This window comes from Lipotes vexillifer, unplaced genomic scaffold, assembly GCF_000442215.2.
Source record: "Lipotes vexillifer unplaced genomic scaffold, Lipotes_vexillifer_v1.1 scaffold230, whole genome shotgun sequence".
Taxonomy (NCBI): Eukaryota; Metazoa; Chordata; class Mammalia; order Artiodactyla; family Lipotidae; genus Lipotes; species Lipotes vexillifer.
In genome coordinates, this window is record NW_006775143.1 from 6,498,596 (window position 1) to 6,517,315 (window position 18,720).

The 18,720-nt window shown below is 35.8% G+C and overlaps 1 protein-coding gene across 3 annotated transcripts in view; it reads left to right on the plus strand.

Moving 5' to 3' along the window:
• PTBP3 (polypyrimidine tract binding protein 3) overlaps positions 1-7,741 on the plus strand; it is a 98,988-nt gene extending 91,247 nt beyond the window's left edge. Inside the window, exons 11-14 of one of the 3 annotated variants that reach the window (XM_007449768.1) lie at positions 1,846-1,938; positions 2,942-3,158; positions 6,197-6,274; positions 6,426-6,623. In XM_007449768.1, coding sequence (XP_007449830.1) covers positions 1,846-1,938; positions 2,942-3,158; positions 6,197-6,274; positions 6,426-6,558 — 521 coding nt within the window. In that variant the 3' untranslated portion in view covers positions 6,559-6,623. Of the gene's footprint in view, positions 1-1,845; positions 1,939-2,941; positions 3,159-6,196; positions 6,275-6,425 lie in introns of all 3 variants that reach the window. The other 2 variants (XM_007449767.1, XM_007449769.1) reach the window with 2 other exon arrangements.
• The last annotated feature ends 10,979 nt before the right edge of the window (positions 7,742-18,720 follow it).

Below are 18,720 nucleotides of genomic sequence, written 5' to 3' on the forward strand. Positions count from 1 at the left end.
AAAAAAAAAAAAAAAAAAAAAAGATAGGTGATTTGAATGGAAGTGTTTCATTGTTGCTGTACTAAATAATTATGATACTAATTTTTCAGTCTAATCCACTAAATTTTGTTGTACTTTACCTAGAAAAGTTCCATTTTTCCTCTTGTTAAATGAGTTGATCTTGAAAACTGTTACATTAGCATAATGGGGTTAAAACTCACTCTTCATGTGGAAGAATTTTTAAGAGGATGGAAAATTGTTTCAAATTTTTTGAGTGGGTAATAGGTTTTTTTGTTTTGTTTTGTTTTGCGGTACGCGGGCCTTTCAGTGTTGTGGCCTCTCCCATTGTGGAGCACAGGCTCCGTACGCGCAGGCTCAGCGGCCATGGCTCACGGGCCCAGCCGCTCCGCGGCATGTGGGATCTTCCTGGACTGGGGCACAAACCCGCGTCCCCTGCATCGGCAGGCAGACTCTCAACCACTGTGCCACCAGGGAAGCCTGGTAATAGGTTTTTTTAACAGCGTTTTTGAGATATAATTTACAGCCATTATAATTCTCTGACTTCAGATGTACAACTCAGTGATTTTTAGTAAATTTACAGAGTTGTGCAGCCATTACCACAGTCCAATTTTAGAATATCTCTATCACCCCACAGAGAAACTTTATACTCATTTGCAGTTACTGTAAAAGTTTTTATTCATGACACATTTATGTAATTTTCATTAACAAAATCATTTATTAATGCTAAATGTTCATGTCTCTTTAATAGCCAGAGCACATTTCTTTCCAAAAGTAGTTAATTTTTCAATCATTTAGAAAAATATCACCCTCAGCTTGAAGAACAAATTGTGTGTTATTTTTTACAGAGTATCTATTTCAGCCACTTGTCATTTCTGAAAAGGGCAGCAAATTTGGAATACTTGTCTTTTTTTGTTTTAATTTTAAAACTACCATTCACCTCTTAAGTTTAGTTGCTCTTAGGGGCTTGCCCACAAGATAACCAGTACTCCTTTGTGTGCCTTGAAGATTGTCATAGTCATTCTCTCATCCTATTACAAAATATGGTAATGATACTACTGTTTAAAGATCTTATTTTTATGATATTGGTGATACCCTGTTCCACATAAATTGCAATATATTTTAATACACTAGATTTTTAAAAAATGAGAGAATGCCCTTCATATTGTAGAAACTTCTGTGTATAATTTCTTCTATATGCTGAAAATTAGTAAAATGTAGTTTTTCATACTGGTTTATATAAACAAATCAGTACAAGTAAAAGTTTATTTTCCTCCCACACCCCAGTGAATCATTTTGCCTGCTTTTGGGGATGTGAGACCCACTTTGGGGAACACTAGCATAGAAAAAGTGGATGTAATGAGATCAGTTAGGAGGCTATGATGATAGTCCAGATGTGAATTGGTGATAATAGGTTTGATGGTAGTGAGGATGGGAAGAAGTGGACAAATGTGAGAGATATTTAGGCCATAGAATCAATGAGTGCTGGTAGTTGACTGGATGTGTAAGTGTCTAAGGAAAGGGGTAAGTCAAAAGATGACTCCCAGATGTCTGACTGGAGCAAATATGTGCATGATGGTACTGTTTATCAACAGAGTTAGTGAATACAGGAGGGTGCAGGAAAGAGCAGGTGAATCAGTTGAAGTGTTTATGGGACATCCAGGTGAAAGGGGGTACTAGATTAATAAATCTGGAACATAGAAGAGATTACAAATTTGGGAGCATTTGTATGAAATTGCCCAGGGAAAGCATATAGTATGAGAAAAGAAGCTTTCTTTAAATATATTAGTAAAGTTAATTGAACATTACACAATCAGCATTAAAAAATTGTTTTGTCTTTTTAATTAGGAGTATATGGTGATGTACATCGAGTGAAGATAATGTTCAATAAGAAAGAAAATGCATTGGTTCAGATGGCAGATGCAAATCAAGCTCAGCTAGGTACTAATGATTAATAATAATAATGATAACCTGCCCCTTTTGTATGTGAATTTTCCTATAAAATAAACTTACGGCTAGTAGGAAGAGTACCTCCTTATGTTAATATCTCCATTATTATTTGGATCTGCTTATATTTTAAGATTTTTAAATATTTATTATTCTTTGAAGTTCATTTATCTATTTGAATATATTGTTGATGTTTAGAGCTTTGACTCGGGTCTTTCCATTAGCTTTAAACTAATAAACATGACTTGTTTTCTTTCATTTTATTTGTTTGTTTGCTTGTTTACTTATTTTCCTTTCAAATTAAGTTTTCTAGAACTATTGCATGGCATAACAGTTTGGGAATACTTCATAATGATGGTTCAAGAAAGTGTCATTCTACAATCTCACCATTTATTATTATAGTGGCTGTTGAAATATTATTACTCAGATTTTTTATTAAAAAAAGCTTGGGATTAAAAATAGATAGCTAGTGGGAAGCAGCCACATAGCACAGGGAGATCAGCTTGGTGCTTTGTGACCACCTAGGGTGGTTGGATGGGGAGGGTGGAAGGGAGGGAGACGCAGGAGGGAGGAGATATGGGGATATATGTATACGTAGAGCTGATTCACTTTGTTATACAGCAGAAACTAACACACCGTTATAAAGCAGTTATACTCCAATAAAGATGTTTAAAAATATATATATACTTGAGATAAACTAATTTATTCAATAATCATTTCCTGAACATGTGGTATGTTTCAGGCACTCTGGAACTTCCTAGCACTCTGCTAGGAAAATAGTTACTTTTTGTTGTACTGCTTTTCTTTCATTACAGAAAAACAGAAAAACAATTTAATACATTTTCGTATATAAGAGTTTTTAAATTTAAAACCATTTAAGCCCTCAAACTGACAGTATAATTTTTTAAGTGACTAAATAAAAAGAATTATGATAGACAGTTTTACAGAGACTCTATCTTAGTACCCAGACTTTCCTTATTTTCTTCTTATGCACCAGCAATGAACCATCTGAGTGGTCAGAGACTTTATGGGAAAGTGCTTCGTGCTACACTGTCCAAACATCAAGCAGTTCAGCTTCCTCGAGAGGGACAAGAAGACCAAGGTCTGACTAAGGATTTTAGCAATAGTCCTTTGCATCGCTTTAAAAAGCCTGGCTCTAAAAACTTCCAGAATATTTTTCCACCATCAGCTACTCTGCATCTTTCCAACATCCCGTATGTATCTAATTAGTTGTTCATTTAGATGATTAATAATCTATAGTATATGGTTTGGGGAGGTAAAAACTGAAATTATTCTAACGTAGCAGTTGTCCTATTCACTAATTTCTCGTAAGGTGATTTATTTGCCATCATGTCTTAAGAAGTTTATCTCTAACTATACACTATGAAAGTGAAAGATAGCAATGTTTTAAATTTTTCTTTCCAGAGAATTAGCACCTGTTAACTTTCAGTTATAGAATGGCAAAAATCTGTGCAGAAATATTCCACTGGTGTATACTTGTTCATCCTTTTGTATAAGTAAAGACCCTTTAGTGACCAGCATAGCAAAATCAAATAATTTATGTATCTAAGAATTTGGTAAAACTGAATTCTCTATTTTTTACCTACAAGCTGCAAAGCCATATATATATCTAAAAGCTAAAAATTTTCTTGTAACCACTCTGTATTTAACCAGTGTTGTAGCAGACTTGTTCTTTAGTCATCTAACTTAGAGATCGACAAACTATAGCCTATGGTCCAAATCCATCTGTTTTTGTAAGGCCTATGATCTAAGATTGGTTTTTACATTTTCAAGTGGTTACAGAAAAACAAAAGAAAAATTTTTTGTGATTTGAGAAAATTACATAAAATTATAATTTCACCTTCCGTAAATAAAGTTTTATGGAACACAACCACATTTATTCATTTATGTATTAGCTATAGCTGCTTTTGAGCTATAACAACAAAGCTGAATAGTTAGAACAGAGGCTGTATGGCCATCAGAGCCTAAGAAATTTACTGTATGGCCCTTTATAGAAAGCACCTGGCAACCCCAGTTTTAATTCTTGAAATCCTTGACGTACAAAGGGGGCTGTATTGGGTCTTCATTGCTGTGCATGGGCTTTCTCTAGTTGTGGCGAGCAGGGGCTACTCTTTGTTGCGGTGTGCAAGCTTCTCATTGCAGTGGCTTCTGTTTGTGGCGGAGCACGGGCCCAGTAGTCGTGGTGCATGGGCTTAGTTGCTCCACGGCATGTGGGGTCTTCCCAGACCAGGGCTCGAACCTGTGTCTCCTGCATTGGCAGGCGGATTCTTAACCACTGCGCTACCAGGGAAGTCCCAAGTTGGCAATTTTATATAACTTAATCTAATACATGAAGAGGGATAAGCTTTGGGAAGGAAGGGTAAAAGCTGTGGGGTATAGTTGTGTGCGAGCACGTGTGTGAAAAGTTAAAGACTGAGGGAATGGAGAAGGGTACATTACTGTAATATTTCTGAGAATGAGAATGGGATTTGAATAGGAAGAGAAAATAATTATTCAAAATGCTGTTGAATGCCCAGGCTCCTAGCTAGTCTCCAATTAGGCTATATGGAGAAACCTTGAATCCGAATTGGGCGATGGCTCAAACCTCATGCCAGCCAGGCAACTGGAAGAGTCACTTGAGAAAAAAATCTAGAAATTTAGCACCTCATCACTACAGAGTCAGGGAGAGAGGCAACATATTTAAATACTAAAGCAGGCTCCCTCTTAAGTACATTTATCCAGGAACTGGTCTCAAGTTGCAACCTGCATTGGACATGTAGGTAGAAGAGAGAAAGGACGTTAATACTTTTTTTAACTATCTGCCAAGTCTGGGCACTGTGCTGGTGTTTTACGTGCGTTACCTCATTTAATCTCCATAATAACCTTCTTTTTAAATTGTGGTTAAATACATAACCTAAGTTTTACCATTTTAACCATTTTTGAGTGTACATTCACATTAAGTGCATTCATAGTGTGCAACCATCACTTATATCCATCTGCAGATCCTTGTCATCATCTCAAACTGAAGCTCTGTACCCATTAAACAGTATCTCCTCGTTTCTCTCTACCCCCAGTCCCTGGTAACCACTATTCTACATTCTGTCTCTAGCAATTTATCCATAATAACATTTGGAGTAAAGGTCATTAGTTTCATTTTAACAATGAAAGTGAGAGGCTCAGATTAAGTAACTTACTCAAGAGTGACATACCAGGTGAATGAAAAATAGAATGTGAACTTATATCTGTCTCCTTGCAGAGCCAATTATTGTTCTATAACACCCTCCTTGCTAGGAGTTGTGAGATGAGGAAGAGTCTGCTTTTAGTCATTTGACTCTCATGTGATAGACCACTGTATTAGTTATCTACTGCTGCGTAATAGATCACCCCAAAACTTAACAGCTTAACACAATAGTAGATGTTCATTATCTCAAACTGTTACTGTAAGTCAGGAATCCAGAAGTGGCTTAGCTGGGTGGTTTTGGCTGAATCTCTCATAAGGTTGCATCTGAAGGCTTAACTGGGGCTAGAGAATCCACTTCCAAAGTGGCTCACCATATACTTACTTGTTGACAGGAAGCCTCAGTTCCTTGCCACAAGGAGCTCTCCATAGGGCTGCTGATTGTCCACGTGAAATAGCAGCTGGTTTCTTCCAAAGCTAGTGATTCAAGAGAGGGCAAGGTGGAAATTGCAGTGTCTCTCAGCCTCAGAAGTCACATGTGTCATACCTACAATACCCTGAGGGTTACAGAGGACATCCTTACTAGATATGGGAGGGGAGTACCAAAAGTGTGAATACTAGGAGGCAAGAGTAGTTGGGGGCTATCTTAGAACCTGGTTGCCACGTACACATGTTCATAATTACCCTGAAAGTAATTGAAAATCTACTGGCCTAGTAGTGGAAAACGCTGGACCATAGAAGACAAGTTAGAGCTAGGGAAGTATCTTTGGAAGTACTAGAGTTAATTGTGGGTAATAATCCCATTGAAAGAATAAATATAGAAAGATTTTCTTGTTCTTTATATACTGCCCATGTCCTGTGCAAAAGATTTGAGACAAAATTCCATCGTTTGAGAACATGTATGCATCAGCCTTGAACATCTTTCAGGGCACTTGCAAATCATGTCTTCATTGCATGGCTTTATGCTCTTTGAAATGTGAAAATTCTGGAGACTTGATGATTTCAGGAGTTAATCTTTGCATCACTTAAAAATTAGGGATAAGATAGTTGACTCTCTCTGTAATGTTTTCACAGCCCCTCTGTTACAGTAGATGATCTGAAGAACCTTTTCACAGAGGCCGGATGTTCAGTGAAGGCTTTTAAATTCTTTCAGTAAGTCCATGCTTTTAAGAAATACATTAACATTATTTAATATGATCTGCAAATGTTTAAGGTAGTTTAATGAAGTCTTCTAGGTCTGGGGAAGAGGTTTGTAGGCAAAATTAATTCTATATGCTTTTTCTATTTCTTCTACCATTTTCAGGAAAGATCGCAAAATGGCACTCATTCAGTTGGGATCTGTGGAAGAAGCAATCCAGGCTCTCATTGAACTTCATAACCATGACCTTGGAGAAAATCACCACCTCAGAGTTTCCTTCTCAAAATCTACAATCTAACTTTTCTGTGAATTTTTCTCCTAAGACTGGACCATAATTTTAGTAAAACCTTCAGACATAGACTGAAGCAGCTCAAGACCAATTCTGCCTCTTTCACAAAAATAACTCTTCCTGAGTTTGATATTCAAGTATATTCAAAAAATCATGGGATGTTCTCTTTTCCCTTAAACCCTCTGCCAATACGTCACCAGAGGCGTGTTTTTCCTTTGTCCCATAGTTTCTAAAATGAAAATCATCTTCAGGAAAAAAGAATCAGGAAAAAAATTTTTTTCAATAATTTAATTCCCTATATTAAATTGGATTTCAAGAGGACGGTCTTTCTTTTCGTTTGGGTCCAGATCAGCCTTATACAACATTTCTAAACTCCTTTGTACTTTGAAAAATTTAAACATACAGACTTTTAAAATTACTTGACATAAGTAATTTAAATTACCTACAACCAATTTTAACTGTATGATTCAGAAGTTTGACTCCTCTAGAAAACTGTGTTCCCTTATAAGTTACATCAGTTATTTGGCATATACTGATACTTACTATACATAAACAAATTGGGTTGTATTGGAAGCAAATTTATAAATCTGCGTGTTTTCTTTCAATTTTTTTTTTCCACTGTAAGACACTCCTTTGCATATCTTTAACTTTTTAAGACTATTTGGAGAATGAAGTGTCTCAACTGTCTCCAGGGAAATTAAGTGGAATCCAACCAGGATCTATTAAGATGTCAGAATAATTAATAATTTTATTAGGAAAAATCATGTTTTAAATTTCAAAATGACACTTGCCGAATAATATAATATGATCTTGGAAAATTTAAAAAGAAAAATAATCCTACTTATAAACTACTTTTTTATAGTTGTTTTCAGAAAAAAGTTTACAGTCTTAAGGAAAATATTCAGGTCTATCATATGGTTTGACAGATTTTTTAAAAGTTATTTTTGGTAAAGTCTTCTTTTAGAAAAAAATCAATCTCAAGGGTTTTTTGTACCACTATAATCTCTAATACTTATTCAGAATTACTGTGTATTTACTTAATTTCCTATTATGTGCCTTATTATGTGCTTATGATATAATAGGTTAGACTTTTATCTAAGTATCTTGAAAGCTATATCGTGGGCTTGGTGAGCATTTGTTTTTTCTTTCCCTGTTTTGGTAAGGATTTTAAAGTTTTTTTCATTGCAATTTTAAGTGATTTTCAATAACTAATAGTTTCTATTCAAATTTTTTGGTGCTTTGGTGTAGAGATGGGGTGAGGAAGGGTTAAACGGTTTGGGGAATAACTCAGTGCACACCTGTAGGCCTCTTCATATTGTGACCAATAGTGGTCATTGCCAGTTATAGCATACCAATTTGGGGCTATAACATGCAGTCTCAGTTCTGGATCTTGTCTGATCTTTATCACCCATTAGAATTTGTCTCAGGATTACTTGGTTTTTGTCATATACTGGTGAGAACTTGCTTTTCTTTGTTAATGTAACTTCATTACTGAGTGCCCACATATATGGAGTATGAGAAGGTGGATTCTTTCTCATACTCTGTCCGTCTTTTTAGTTGAATGTGAGAGTACATTTTAATGTTGCTTCAGTGATTGTATAATGTAAAATTGTTTCTTTTTAGTTAGATACTTTGCTTTTGTTAATTATTCCTTCAGTGCTTGATCAGATTTTTTTAAAGCAGAATTTGTTAAAAGGGTCATTTTTGTCCACCCCTTTTACACTTTTCAGATGCTCAGAGTGGTTCATCTCACCTTTTAAAAGAATATCTCAATTTCTTTGCTATATTCCAGCCATTAATTTGAACACAGGAAGAAATTTTATAAAAAATTGGAGACTACAAAAGATAATTGTTAAAAAGCAGAATTCACTCAACACTGAGCAACAGTTAGTTGTTAGAATACAAAGGAGGACACTATATTGAGATCTTTCAAATGGATCAATTTTACTATTGGCTGATAGGTATAATCATTTATCTAATTTTTATTTTTTCACTTATGAAATATATTTTTATCAAAACACTGAGTAAGAGGGAAGGGGAAAAAACAATTTCTTTAAGAAATCTCCCCAAATTGCTTCATTTTTTTCCTTCCATACAGGCACTATTATAATTTTCAGTGGCATGTTAAATTGGGTTTTTTTTAGTTAGAAATTACTGTGTAGTTTTAATTCATGATTCCTATAACAGTGTAAGTGTAGCAGAAGGGAGATCACAATGGTATTGAATGTAATTTTGAAGTAGGGAATGGCCTTCATATTTGAGAGAGAACATTTGAATCCTTTTCAGGGATTTGTGCGCACGTGTGTGTGTGTGTATAGATAAGTGTATATACATACATACACTTTTCTAGTGTTGTACATACATATGCACATTACATACATCTTAATTTATTGACAAAGAACGTTAATCAAATTAAGATTTGGAAAAGGTGAGATATTCTTGTTTAAAATAGTGTGTTTGCAACCATCAATTTGTGTCTAAAATTAGCTGTAGCACATGGATGTTGTCCATATTGGGCTATTTGCTCTTTGAATTATAGAGGTCTACAGTATTTGTGTTGGTATAGTTTATGTAAAAAGATTTTAAAATATCAGGGCAGTGGAAAAACTAGATCTTTGTGTTTTTTGTTTTGGCATGCATTTAGTTGATATCTTCTGAGCAATGTTTATTTTTGCTGTTGAGCTGTCATAGTATCCTATTTTTAAGTTTATTTACTTAATTTTAAGGAATATTGTCTTATTTTTGGAGGTGTCTGACTTTGAGACAAAGTATGTATATTCAGGACTTTATTAAAAAATAGCAGTACACGTTTAGCAGTAGCAATTTATGCCAAAAAGTTCTACTTTGAGATTTAAATAATTTGCATAGCAGTAAATTGTTTTTCCTGTGAGATACAAATAGAAAAATAACCTTAATAATTTGATAACTTACAGGAGAGTATCAGAATTACCCAATAGCTCCTGCAGAATGCCATAAATTCGTTATTTAAGGCTAAATATTGTAATGTTAATTTGTAGTAATGTTTCTGATTTTGTTGAAATCTCACAGTTTTTAGAGACAATTTTTGCCTGCCTATTCCTTATGGAAGCAATGCCTTTCTCCACCTAGGATGGTGATTATAGGTTCTGCTTCAGTTGATTAAAAGTAACTCTCATGAATGTCTCTGATCAGTTTTATATAAACTTTTGAAAGCTTCCGTGTCATTAGGCAGCAAAGGTTATACATTTATATTAACATGTAATTCCTCTTCGGTTTCCACTAAGTATTTTTGGACAAAAGATGACAAGCTCAAAAGTATGTGTTCCCCACCACCACCCAGTGAGTCACTTAAAAGCCCTGTTTGCCAAACTATCAGCCTATCGCTTAGAAAACCTAGTGTGTACTGCTATTTTTAAAACCAAAAAGACAGCATGACTATGTGTAAAAGCATTTTTCTTAACTTTTCCTTTGTCTTGATCTGTTGTTAACAAGAATAAAACTGCCAGACTTAAAATATTCTACTGTTGTGCTAAAAGAAATACAATTTAGATTGCACAGAACTTTTTCTTTAAAGAAAATATAACTCAGCTGTCTTTTAAGAGCTGTGTTATTGTCTACAAGACTATTTGCAGTCTTTTTTCAGAGCAAATTTTAACAGCTAGTTGTGAATGATTTAAAAAATAGAAAATTACTAAAATATTAGTTTTGGGGGTTTTATAGAGGGAGAAAAACAAAACAGGACCAAAGGTTATGTGCCTTCTTCAGTAGTCTTAATTGATCTTTTCTTCCTATTTGAGACTAAGGTAGTATCAGTATTCTGTTTTTCAGGAAATACATACTATAGTTTTAAAAGAATGTTGTCCCACTCACCATCCGTTCAAGCAAACAGTTGTAACTGTAAAATGAAGTCTCAGTTACACTTTTTGCCTTCATCACATAATATTCATTATATAGCATTGTGCAGGTCCAAGAACAGAGCTGCTCTTAATCTTTGTGGTGGTCATCTTAGTTTCTGTAACCTGAGGCATATGTTCCAGAGAACAGGGATATTTTTCTGGTCCAGTGACCTTGGTGATAATAGTCATGATTGAAAGCTGCTCATGGTAAGCTTAAATCAGCACTGTAAACAGATTTTTGTTGTTGTTGTTACATTATTTTTAGTTCTTGAATCTATGTAGTAGTTGTAATAACAAATATTTAAATAGCTATTTTTGATGTCATTAAAAAAATCATACTCTAGCCTTTTTTCCCCCTTACCATTGTTACCCAGATATTTAAAGAATCCATCCCACATCCAAAAAGTACTAATTATAAAGACTGCTGACCAAGCAAAGTTTTGCATCAAAATGTCACCTCATTGCTCTGACCAAAGACTGACTGTTCTGGTTTTGACTCCTTTCTGTTAAGCATTTCTTTTCCCAAGCTCCTTTCTGAAAGAAGATCCAGTGCAAAGCGGCCTTTACTTTCTATTTCCTATCGGCGAATAGACTACTTAGAGAAAATGGGAGTTTAAATGTGAACAGAATGGATTAGGACAACATGGGTTTTATGGGCATTTTCAGTACTGTATTTAAGAAAAAAAAAAATAGCACAGCTAGGAGCCTCTAACATTGTCTCGTGTTTTATGTGGTCTGTTCATAAAATTCCCTTTTTCAGTTTATAAGAATGTTCATCTAACAGAAGAAAACGCTGTAAATATTTGTAACAACATTTTTTAAAACCAGGCCGAAAAAGAAAAAAAAAACGGTTTTTGGGAACAAGTTAACATATAAAGTGGTTTTATATAAAACATCAGTTGTCTTGTATATTTTGATAAGCAGCAGTACCAGCTTTCATTTGTAACACAGTTTGTGGCATTGGAAGAAAAGGATTCTGTGATTATTGAAGTGAATTATGTTATAAATGCGAAGAGAAGATAAAATATTAAAAAACATATTTTCTAAGTGCGTAGTGCATGGTTAATTCAAGCTTCTGTACACTACAATATATTCCCTTTTTGTTCAGTTTGTATATTTGCTGACTATTACTTGATATCTCTAATCTCTTTCCTAACAAGTATAGCATTGTAGCATGCCTTTTAATAAATGTCATGACATCTGTACTCTCTTAAAAATATTTCTGTGTTCTTGTCTGTACTTTGGGTTTCCCCTTGTCTTACCTGTAATTCTGATGATGTCATATTTTCTTTGTCATAGCCATCCATCTAAACTTGTTATAGTGAGAGCATAGCAAGCACATATTCATACCACTTTAAAAACTGAAAAACCTTAAGTCTACTAATCACCTTTCTTTTACTTAAGGAACAGTTCTCATTTTGAGAAACAGAATATGCTTTTCTAACCGTCCTACAAATAGCTTCTTCAGTGGCACGCCCCCTTTGTACAAGTACATGTTGGCACATTTGCATGAGTGATGTCTTTCGCTCTCTTTCTGTGCATCTCTCTCTCTCTCTCTCTCTCTCTCTCTCTCTATCTCTCTCACACACACACACACACACACACACACACACAATATATATGTGCAATGCCAAAGAAGAGTTGGAACATTTTTTCCAGTTCAGTTTTTGACCTCCCTACGGGATGAGTATACATAAATTTTGAGACATTTTGAGGTGTGATCTTAAACCAAGTTTGTGGGTTTTTTGATTGAAGGGTAACACAGTTACCAGCTGCCTATATATTGCTTTTCCATAGGCAAATGTTTTATTTCTAGGTTCTTTAAAGCATTATTGGATTGTAGGAGTCTAAGCAGTCATTTATTTTAATCTTTTATTCTAGGATCTTTTTTTTTTAATGTTTGTTTATTTGACTGCGTAGGGTCTTAGTTGCCGTATGTGGGATCTTTCCTTGTGGTTCGTGGGCTCTTTGTTGCTGCGTGCGGGCGTCTCTAGTTGCAGCACATGGGCTTCTCTCTAGTTGTGGTGCATGGGCTCTAGAGCACACGGGCTCAGTAGTTGTGGCACGTGGGCTTAGTTGCCCCGCAGCATGTGGGATCTTAGTTCCCTGACCAGGGATCCAACCCGTGTCCCCTGCATTGGAAGGCGGTTTCTTAACCACTGGACCACCAGGGAAGTCCCTATTCTAGGATATTTTTGCAAGTGGGAATTTTTTCTTGGGAGGGGGTGGGATTTAGTTTTAATGGAATAGAAAACTAGGTAACTACTGCTGATCTTTGCTGGCTCATCTAAAATCTGTTGTCTCCGTGAATGTAACTAGATCAATTTTTTTTTTAAGATCTAGAGGCATTTTTATCAGGAAAAGATAAAATAGCCCTATGGCCAAATAGGTTTTTATAAACTTGCTTGATCATGAAATGCTTATTTACAGCAGAGGCTTGTAACCATCATTAACAGTCACAAAGTCTTGAGTATAAATGGATCTAAGAGGCTACCTAGTTCAATTTCCACCTTTTAAAAGATGAGCAGCTCAGAGAAGGAAGTGACTTGCCCAAGGCCACATGCCAGTTAATGGCATAGTCTGGACTAGAACCCAGGTCTCCTTAACATTATCCAGTACTCTCCATTGCACCCTGATGTTGCAGTTCTGCCCTGCCAATTGCTGTGAGGGTCGTGTTCTTGAAGGTCTGTACATGGGGTTGGGGCGTTTATATACTCTTGAGAACTGCCAAAACCAATTTAAAGGCATTGCATAAGTGCTGGGGGTGTTTTTTTCTGCTGAAGAGTAAAAATGCCTACCTACTTCTGAAAACTTTAAAAATGTAATTTCAAGTTGCAAATTTGAGAAAGCTAACTTAAAAAAGGTAGTTACTATAGTATATGTATTAGTTTGCTAGTGCTGACATAATAAAGTACCACAGACTGGGCAGCTTCAACAACAGAAATGTGTTTTCTTACAGCTCTAGAGGTTAGAAGTCCAAGATCAAGGTGTCACCAGGGTTGATTTCTTCTGAGACCTCTTTCCTTGACTTGTAGGTGGCCATCTTCTCCCAGTACTTTCACATGATCTTTCCTCCGTATGTGTCTGTATCCTAATCTCTTTTTATAAGGACACCATTCATATTGGATTAGGGCCCACCCATCTGATCTCATTTTACCTCAATTACCTCTTTAAAGGCTATATCTCCAAATACAGTTACATTCTGAGATACTGGGGTTTAGGACTTCAACAGAAGAATTTTGACAGGATGTAATTCAGCCCTTAACACTGTTTAGTGAAAATTATTCCTTCAGCTCACCAAGTACTGACTGTACCAGCACTGAGCTTTGTGCTGGGAAAGATAATGAAAAGTTAGGGATATGGTGATTTACCTTTTAGAACTGTGTAATCTAGTGGGAATGTCAGCCTAAATCCATAAATCAAGTAGTCTTCAACTCTTTCCTTCAATGGAAAGCCCCCCAAATGGATCATAAGGCCTCCCTCTAGGCCATTCTAATCAGAATACACATGGCTAAAGCTATCCTACAGCTAATTATGAATATGTAGGAACACATACCCTGCAATAATTATCTCTAAGAAATGTAATTTCAGAGCACTGATCATTTCTAAGACATATGCCATTACTTGAGCAATTGCAGAAATAATCAAGAGGATACTGTCAAACAAGCTGTACCCAATTTTCAATGCCCAACATTTGTGGGTAATTAAACTGGGATGCTATGTTAGGAATAGTTAAAAGTATTAAACCCACTTTGTTTACTGTTTGTGTGATCCTACATCAATGATTTTTTTTCTATTGTCTACTTCCAATGGAAATTCTTCACTATATGTTTCTATCAAAACAATTTATGTTGAACTTATAAAATTCTATAACAGTTTTCTTAGAATTACTGCATTTGTAATCATTGGGTTCGGATGTAGAACTCCTACCTCTGCTATTATAAAAAAGTATAATTGAGTAGGAAAAGTTAATGAGCCTAATGTTCCATGAAGATCCCTTTATTTTCTTTCATTTCTATGTTTGTTCTAAGGACATAGGGTAACAGGAAAAACTCATTGGTTTTGTTGGAATAAATTGCCCACAGTTCAGTTAAGTAAGCACCTATATCCTTGTTCTATGCCTAAAATTACGGAATTATCTAAGTCCTTGATCCTACAGAAAACAAGTGTCAAATTCTAACCTGTTAAGAGATTGTCTTTAGCCAAATGAAAGCCAGTGTTAGTTATATGTTAGACAAAGTACACGTTAGGGCAACAGGCACTATGAGAGAGAAAGAAATTTCATAACGATGTATTTTTATAGTGGAATACTTTATACAAGTGAACACAATAAAGCTACATAAAACCTACAGGGAAGAATCTCACAGATGTGATGTTGAACAAAGGAAGCCATACACAGAAGAATGTGTAATGTATAATTCTATTTACATCAAGTTCAGAAATAGGGTAGTGGTTACCTTTGGGAAGGAGGTAATTGAGGGCTTGAGGAGAGGTTTCTGGTTTGTGGTTAATGTTTTATTTCTTAACCTTTGTACCAGTTACCCAGGAGTGTTTACTTTCTGATAATTCATTGAGCTTGTACACTTAGGATTTGTGCATTTATCTGTGTATTATACTTCAATTAAAAGGATTTTGAAAAATGATTGTAATTGAGCAAGGAACTGTAAACCATTCTCCTAGCTTCTTAAATCAGCTGATTATTCTACTCAGTAAGTAAGGCCATGTTATAAAGGACTCAAGATACCATGCACTGAGTTTCATCATGGCACTCTCCCGCATATCTGTATATTGCATTTCTCTGACCATGGCATACCTATGGGAAAAATGTTTCTCTGACAAAACAAAAATCACACACCGTGTTTTCAAGTAAATTTTATCATTTTGAGTGGTTTTACACTCCACTAGCTTCAGAAAAGATTTCATTAATACATTTTAGTTTTGTTTTTGCAAATATAAGCCTGATCTGGTAGGTTGTTTGATATCTAACCCCTTATGCATTTCCATCAAGAAAAGCCAGAAAAACCTACCTAGCTCTCTGGCGTCCTACGAGGAGACTTTATACAAAAGGCTTAGCAGAACTTCTTGGCGTTAAGATTCTTAAATATATACTAGTTAGTATAGTAGGATGGAGCCCCGTGTTCCCAATACACAACTACAACTAGTGGCAAATCTTGTTTCATCTACTCTTCACCCACTCCCTGGATTATTTTGAAACAATCCTAGTCTTCATATAATTTCATCTCTAAATATTTCAGTATTTATAAATCCATACATTGCAATTGTTGATACAGTCTTTTAATATATAGCTTTCCTTTCCATCCTTTTTTTTCCCTTGCAACTTACTTGTTGAAGAAATTGAGCTATTTGCTTTGTGAAAATTCTAATAATCTGGATTTCGCTGATAATGTCCCCATGATATTATTTCTTTAATAGGTCTCCCCACCTCAAATTTTCTGTAAATTGGGAGCTGCTTCTTTCCTTACCTCCTGCCTGCCTCCCTGTTTTTTTTTTTTGGCAAGAATATTTCATAGATGGCACTGGGCACTTATATAATGTGTCTTTTCTTGTGATGGTAGTAGCCATTGCTGATCATTGCATAGGTCAATTAATATTTAGCGATTGCAAAATGGCAAAGTTCTATCTTTTTGTGTGATTTATTTGGATTACTTCTATGTAATAAGAGAAACTTTCCAATATCGACTATTTGGTTACTCTGAGGTACAACATCTATAGGAAAGACAAGATAAATGCTTGATTTTTCCACTTGCCTGTTTCTGAAATAATTACTTTGTTTCCTATCATGCTCCAAAAATTTGTTTACTTTGGTTTTTTTTAAACTTGTGTTTTTATGAAAAATTTCAAACAATTTTAAAAGTAGAAAGACTAGCACAATGAAACTCCTGTTCCTGTCACCTAAATAATGCATTCATATTCAGTGTTTTATCTTCTATGACCATACTCATTCTGTCCTTCTACTTGGAAAATTATTGACTTAATTCATTTTACACAGTAGTTTTCAAACTGGTTAAAAAGTTGTATATAATATTTAAAATTTTCTGCCTTGGGACTTGCCTGGTGGCGCAGTGGTTAAGAATCCGCCTGCCAGTGCAGGGGACACGGGTTCGAGCACTGGTCCAGGAAGATCCCACATGCCGCAGAACAACTAAGCCCATGCTCCACAACTACTGAAGCCCACGTGCCTAGAGCCCGTGCTCCGAAACAAGAGAAGCCACTGCAGTGAGAAGCCCACGCACTGCAATGAAGTGTGGCCCCAATCAACGCAACTAGAGAAAGGCTGCTTGCAGCAATGAAGACCCAATGCAGCCATAAATAAATAAATATCCTTCTTTAGAAAAAAATTTATGCCTAATTGGTAATTATAGCCATTTTTTAATTGCTGTTTTTTTCTGCTGTGCCTTTTTTTTCCTTCAGTCATCTTGCCAGAAGAATTTTTAAGAACCTGCTTTTCACTTGTTTTGATCCCCCAAATAAGTTTATTTTTTAGTTCATTAATTTCTTTTTAAATGCTGTCTTTGGATTTATTGATATGTTGTGGTTCTGCAAAAGACTTTTGGTGTGTTAATCATAGCTGTCTGCTTTGATTGCCTTGTTTATCCTAATTTCCACTGCATATGTATCCCTTATGACAAAACAATGAATATGGGCTTGAGGGTGAAATAAAACTAGGTAGGAATAAAAACTTACTTGAAAAAAAAAGTTTAGGATTGTCCCAATGATTCTCTCTCTCCCATACCTTTTATTCCTGTACTGCCTTTGTGTAGGCTCATTTGATAGACAAATATGTTCACTGGAGGGTCCAAAGTAGTAAAAGTTATTCTAACCATGCCATCAAGTGTGTAAAGCACTGGTATGTCATTTCCTGCAGCATGATGCCAGCTTACAAACTAATTCTAAAGAATTTACCTGATTCTTTGACAACTAGTGTTTCTAAACATCTCTGAATATGGTGCGGTGGCTCTCAGTCCCAGATTTTCCAGAACAGGCATAGAATCTCTGTATTTTCAGATCATGCTTCCAGTTGTTTTTTTCAAAAATATAGTTCTTAGAGCTACAGAAACAACTATTAAATAGTGTGCTTGGCATGTGACAAGGCAGCTCACTTCTAGACTAATCTATAAATTCTCACAAATAAAGGCAGAAAGATAAAAGAGATTACAGGGTTCTAATGATAACCCCTATTCACTAAGCAAGCATAGTCTCTCCTTAAATAAAGCACTCCTTCAGAGACCAGTATACAGTAGATTATCTGTTGAATAAATACAGGTGTGCATTTCCTTACAGCTTGTAGGAACTTCTGGTGGAAGCAGCCCCCCATTTTTTTCCCTTGGCAGTCCCCATCCTTCACCCATGAAGTAAAACTACTAAGACCATTATAGATAGAACCTTGGTGCTTCTGGTGACTTTGTAGACAGAAAACTGGTTATTATAGACCAATACTTTGTCTAAACCAAGCTGCCGGCTGGTCATTGAAATACACAGGGAGCTTGAGTGAATACTCACAGAAGGAGATGGGGGCCCTGCCTCAATCTACAAAAACACCTACTCTCCACCTCCACTTAAGGGCTTTGGGAATTTGGTGACAAACTCCAACAAAGTGTATGTATTCACAGATTTCTACCCTTAAGTGGAACTATTGCCTCTGAACTATCCATTTTCAGGGTAGCCATAACTTGTTCCATCATGACCCCTAAAAGCATAGATTTCCCAGATATTGTCAATCCGAAGGAAGCCAAAATATTCCCTTGCATAATGTATTAGTTTGCTAGAGCTGCCATTACAAAGTACCACAAACTGGGTGGCTTAAACAGCAGAAATTTATTTCCTCAAAGTTCTGGAAGTTAGATGTCTGAGATCAAAGTTGTCAATAGGTTTGCTTTCTTCTCTGTGTGTGTCCTAATCTCTTATAAGGACACCAGTCATACTGGATTAGGGCCCACCCATGTAACCTCATTTTACCTCGGTTGCCTCTTTAAAGGCTCTGTCTCCAAATACAGTCACATTCTGAGGAACTGGGTGCTAGGACTTCAACAGAAGAATTTTGAGGGGACACAGTTCAGCCGATAGCACACATTTTTCCCTTAGGAGCTCATGACCCTTTTAAGAATCTTCAGGACCTTAGGAGCAAGACTGAGAAAAGCTGTGTCTATTCTTTAATCTCATTGACTGGGGCCTGTGCCCTTTGTGCAGGAAAAAGAGAATTGAGATTGCAGATGTTTGAAAAGCAAAATTGTTAAAAACATAAGTCTTATACCAAAGATAGCATGAGTTTAAGTTT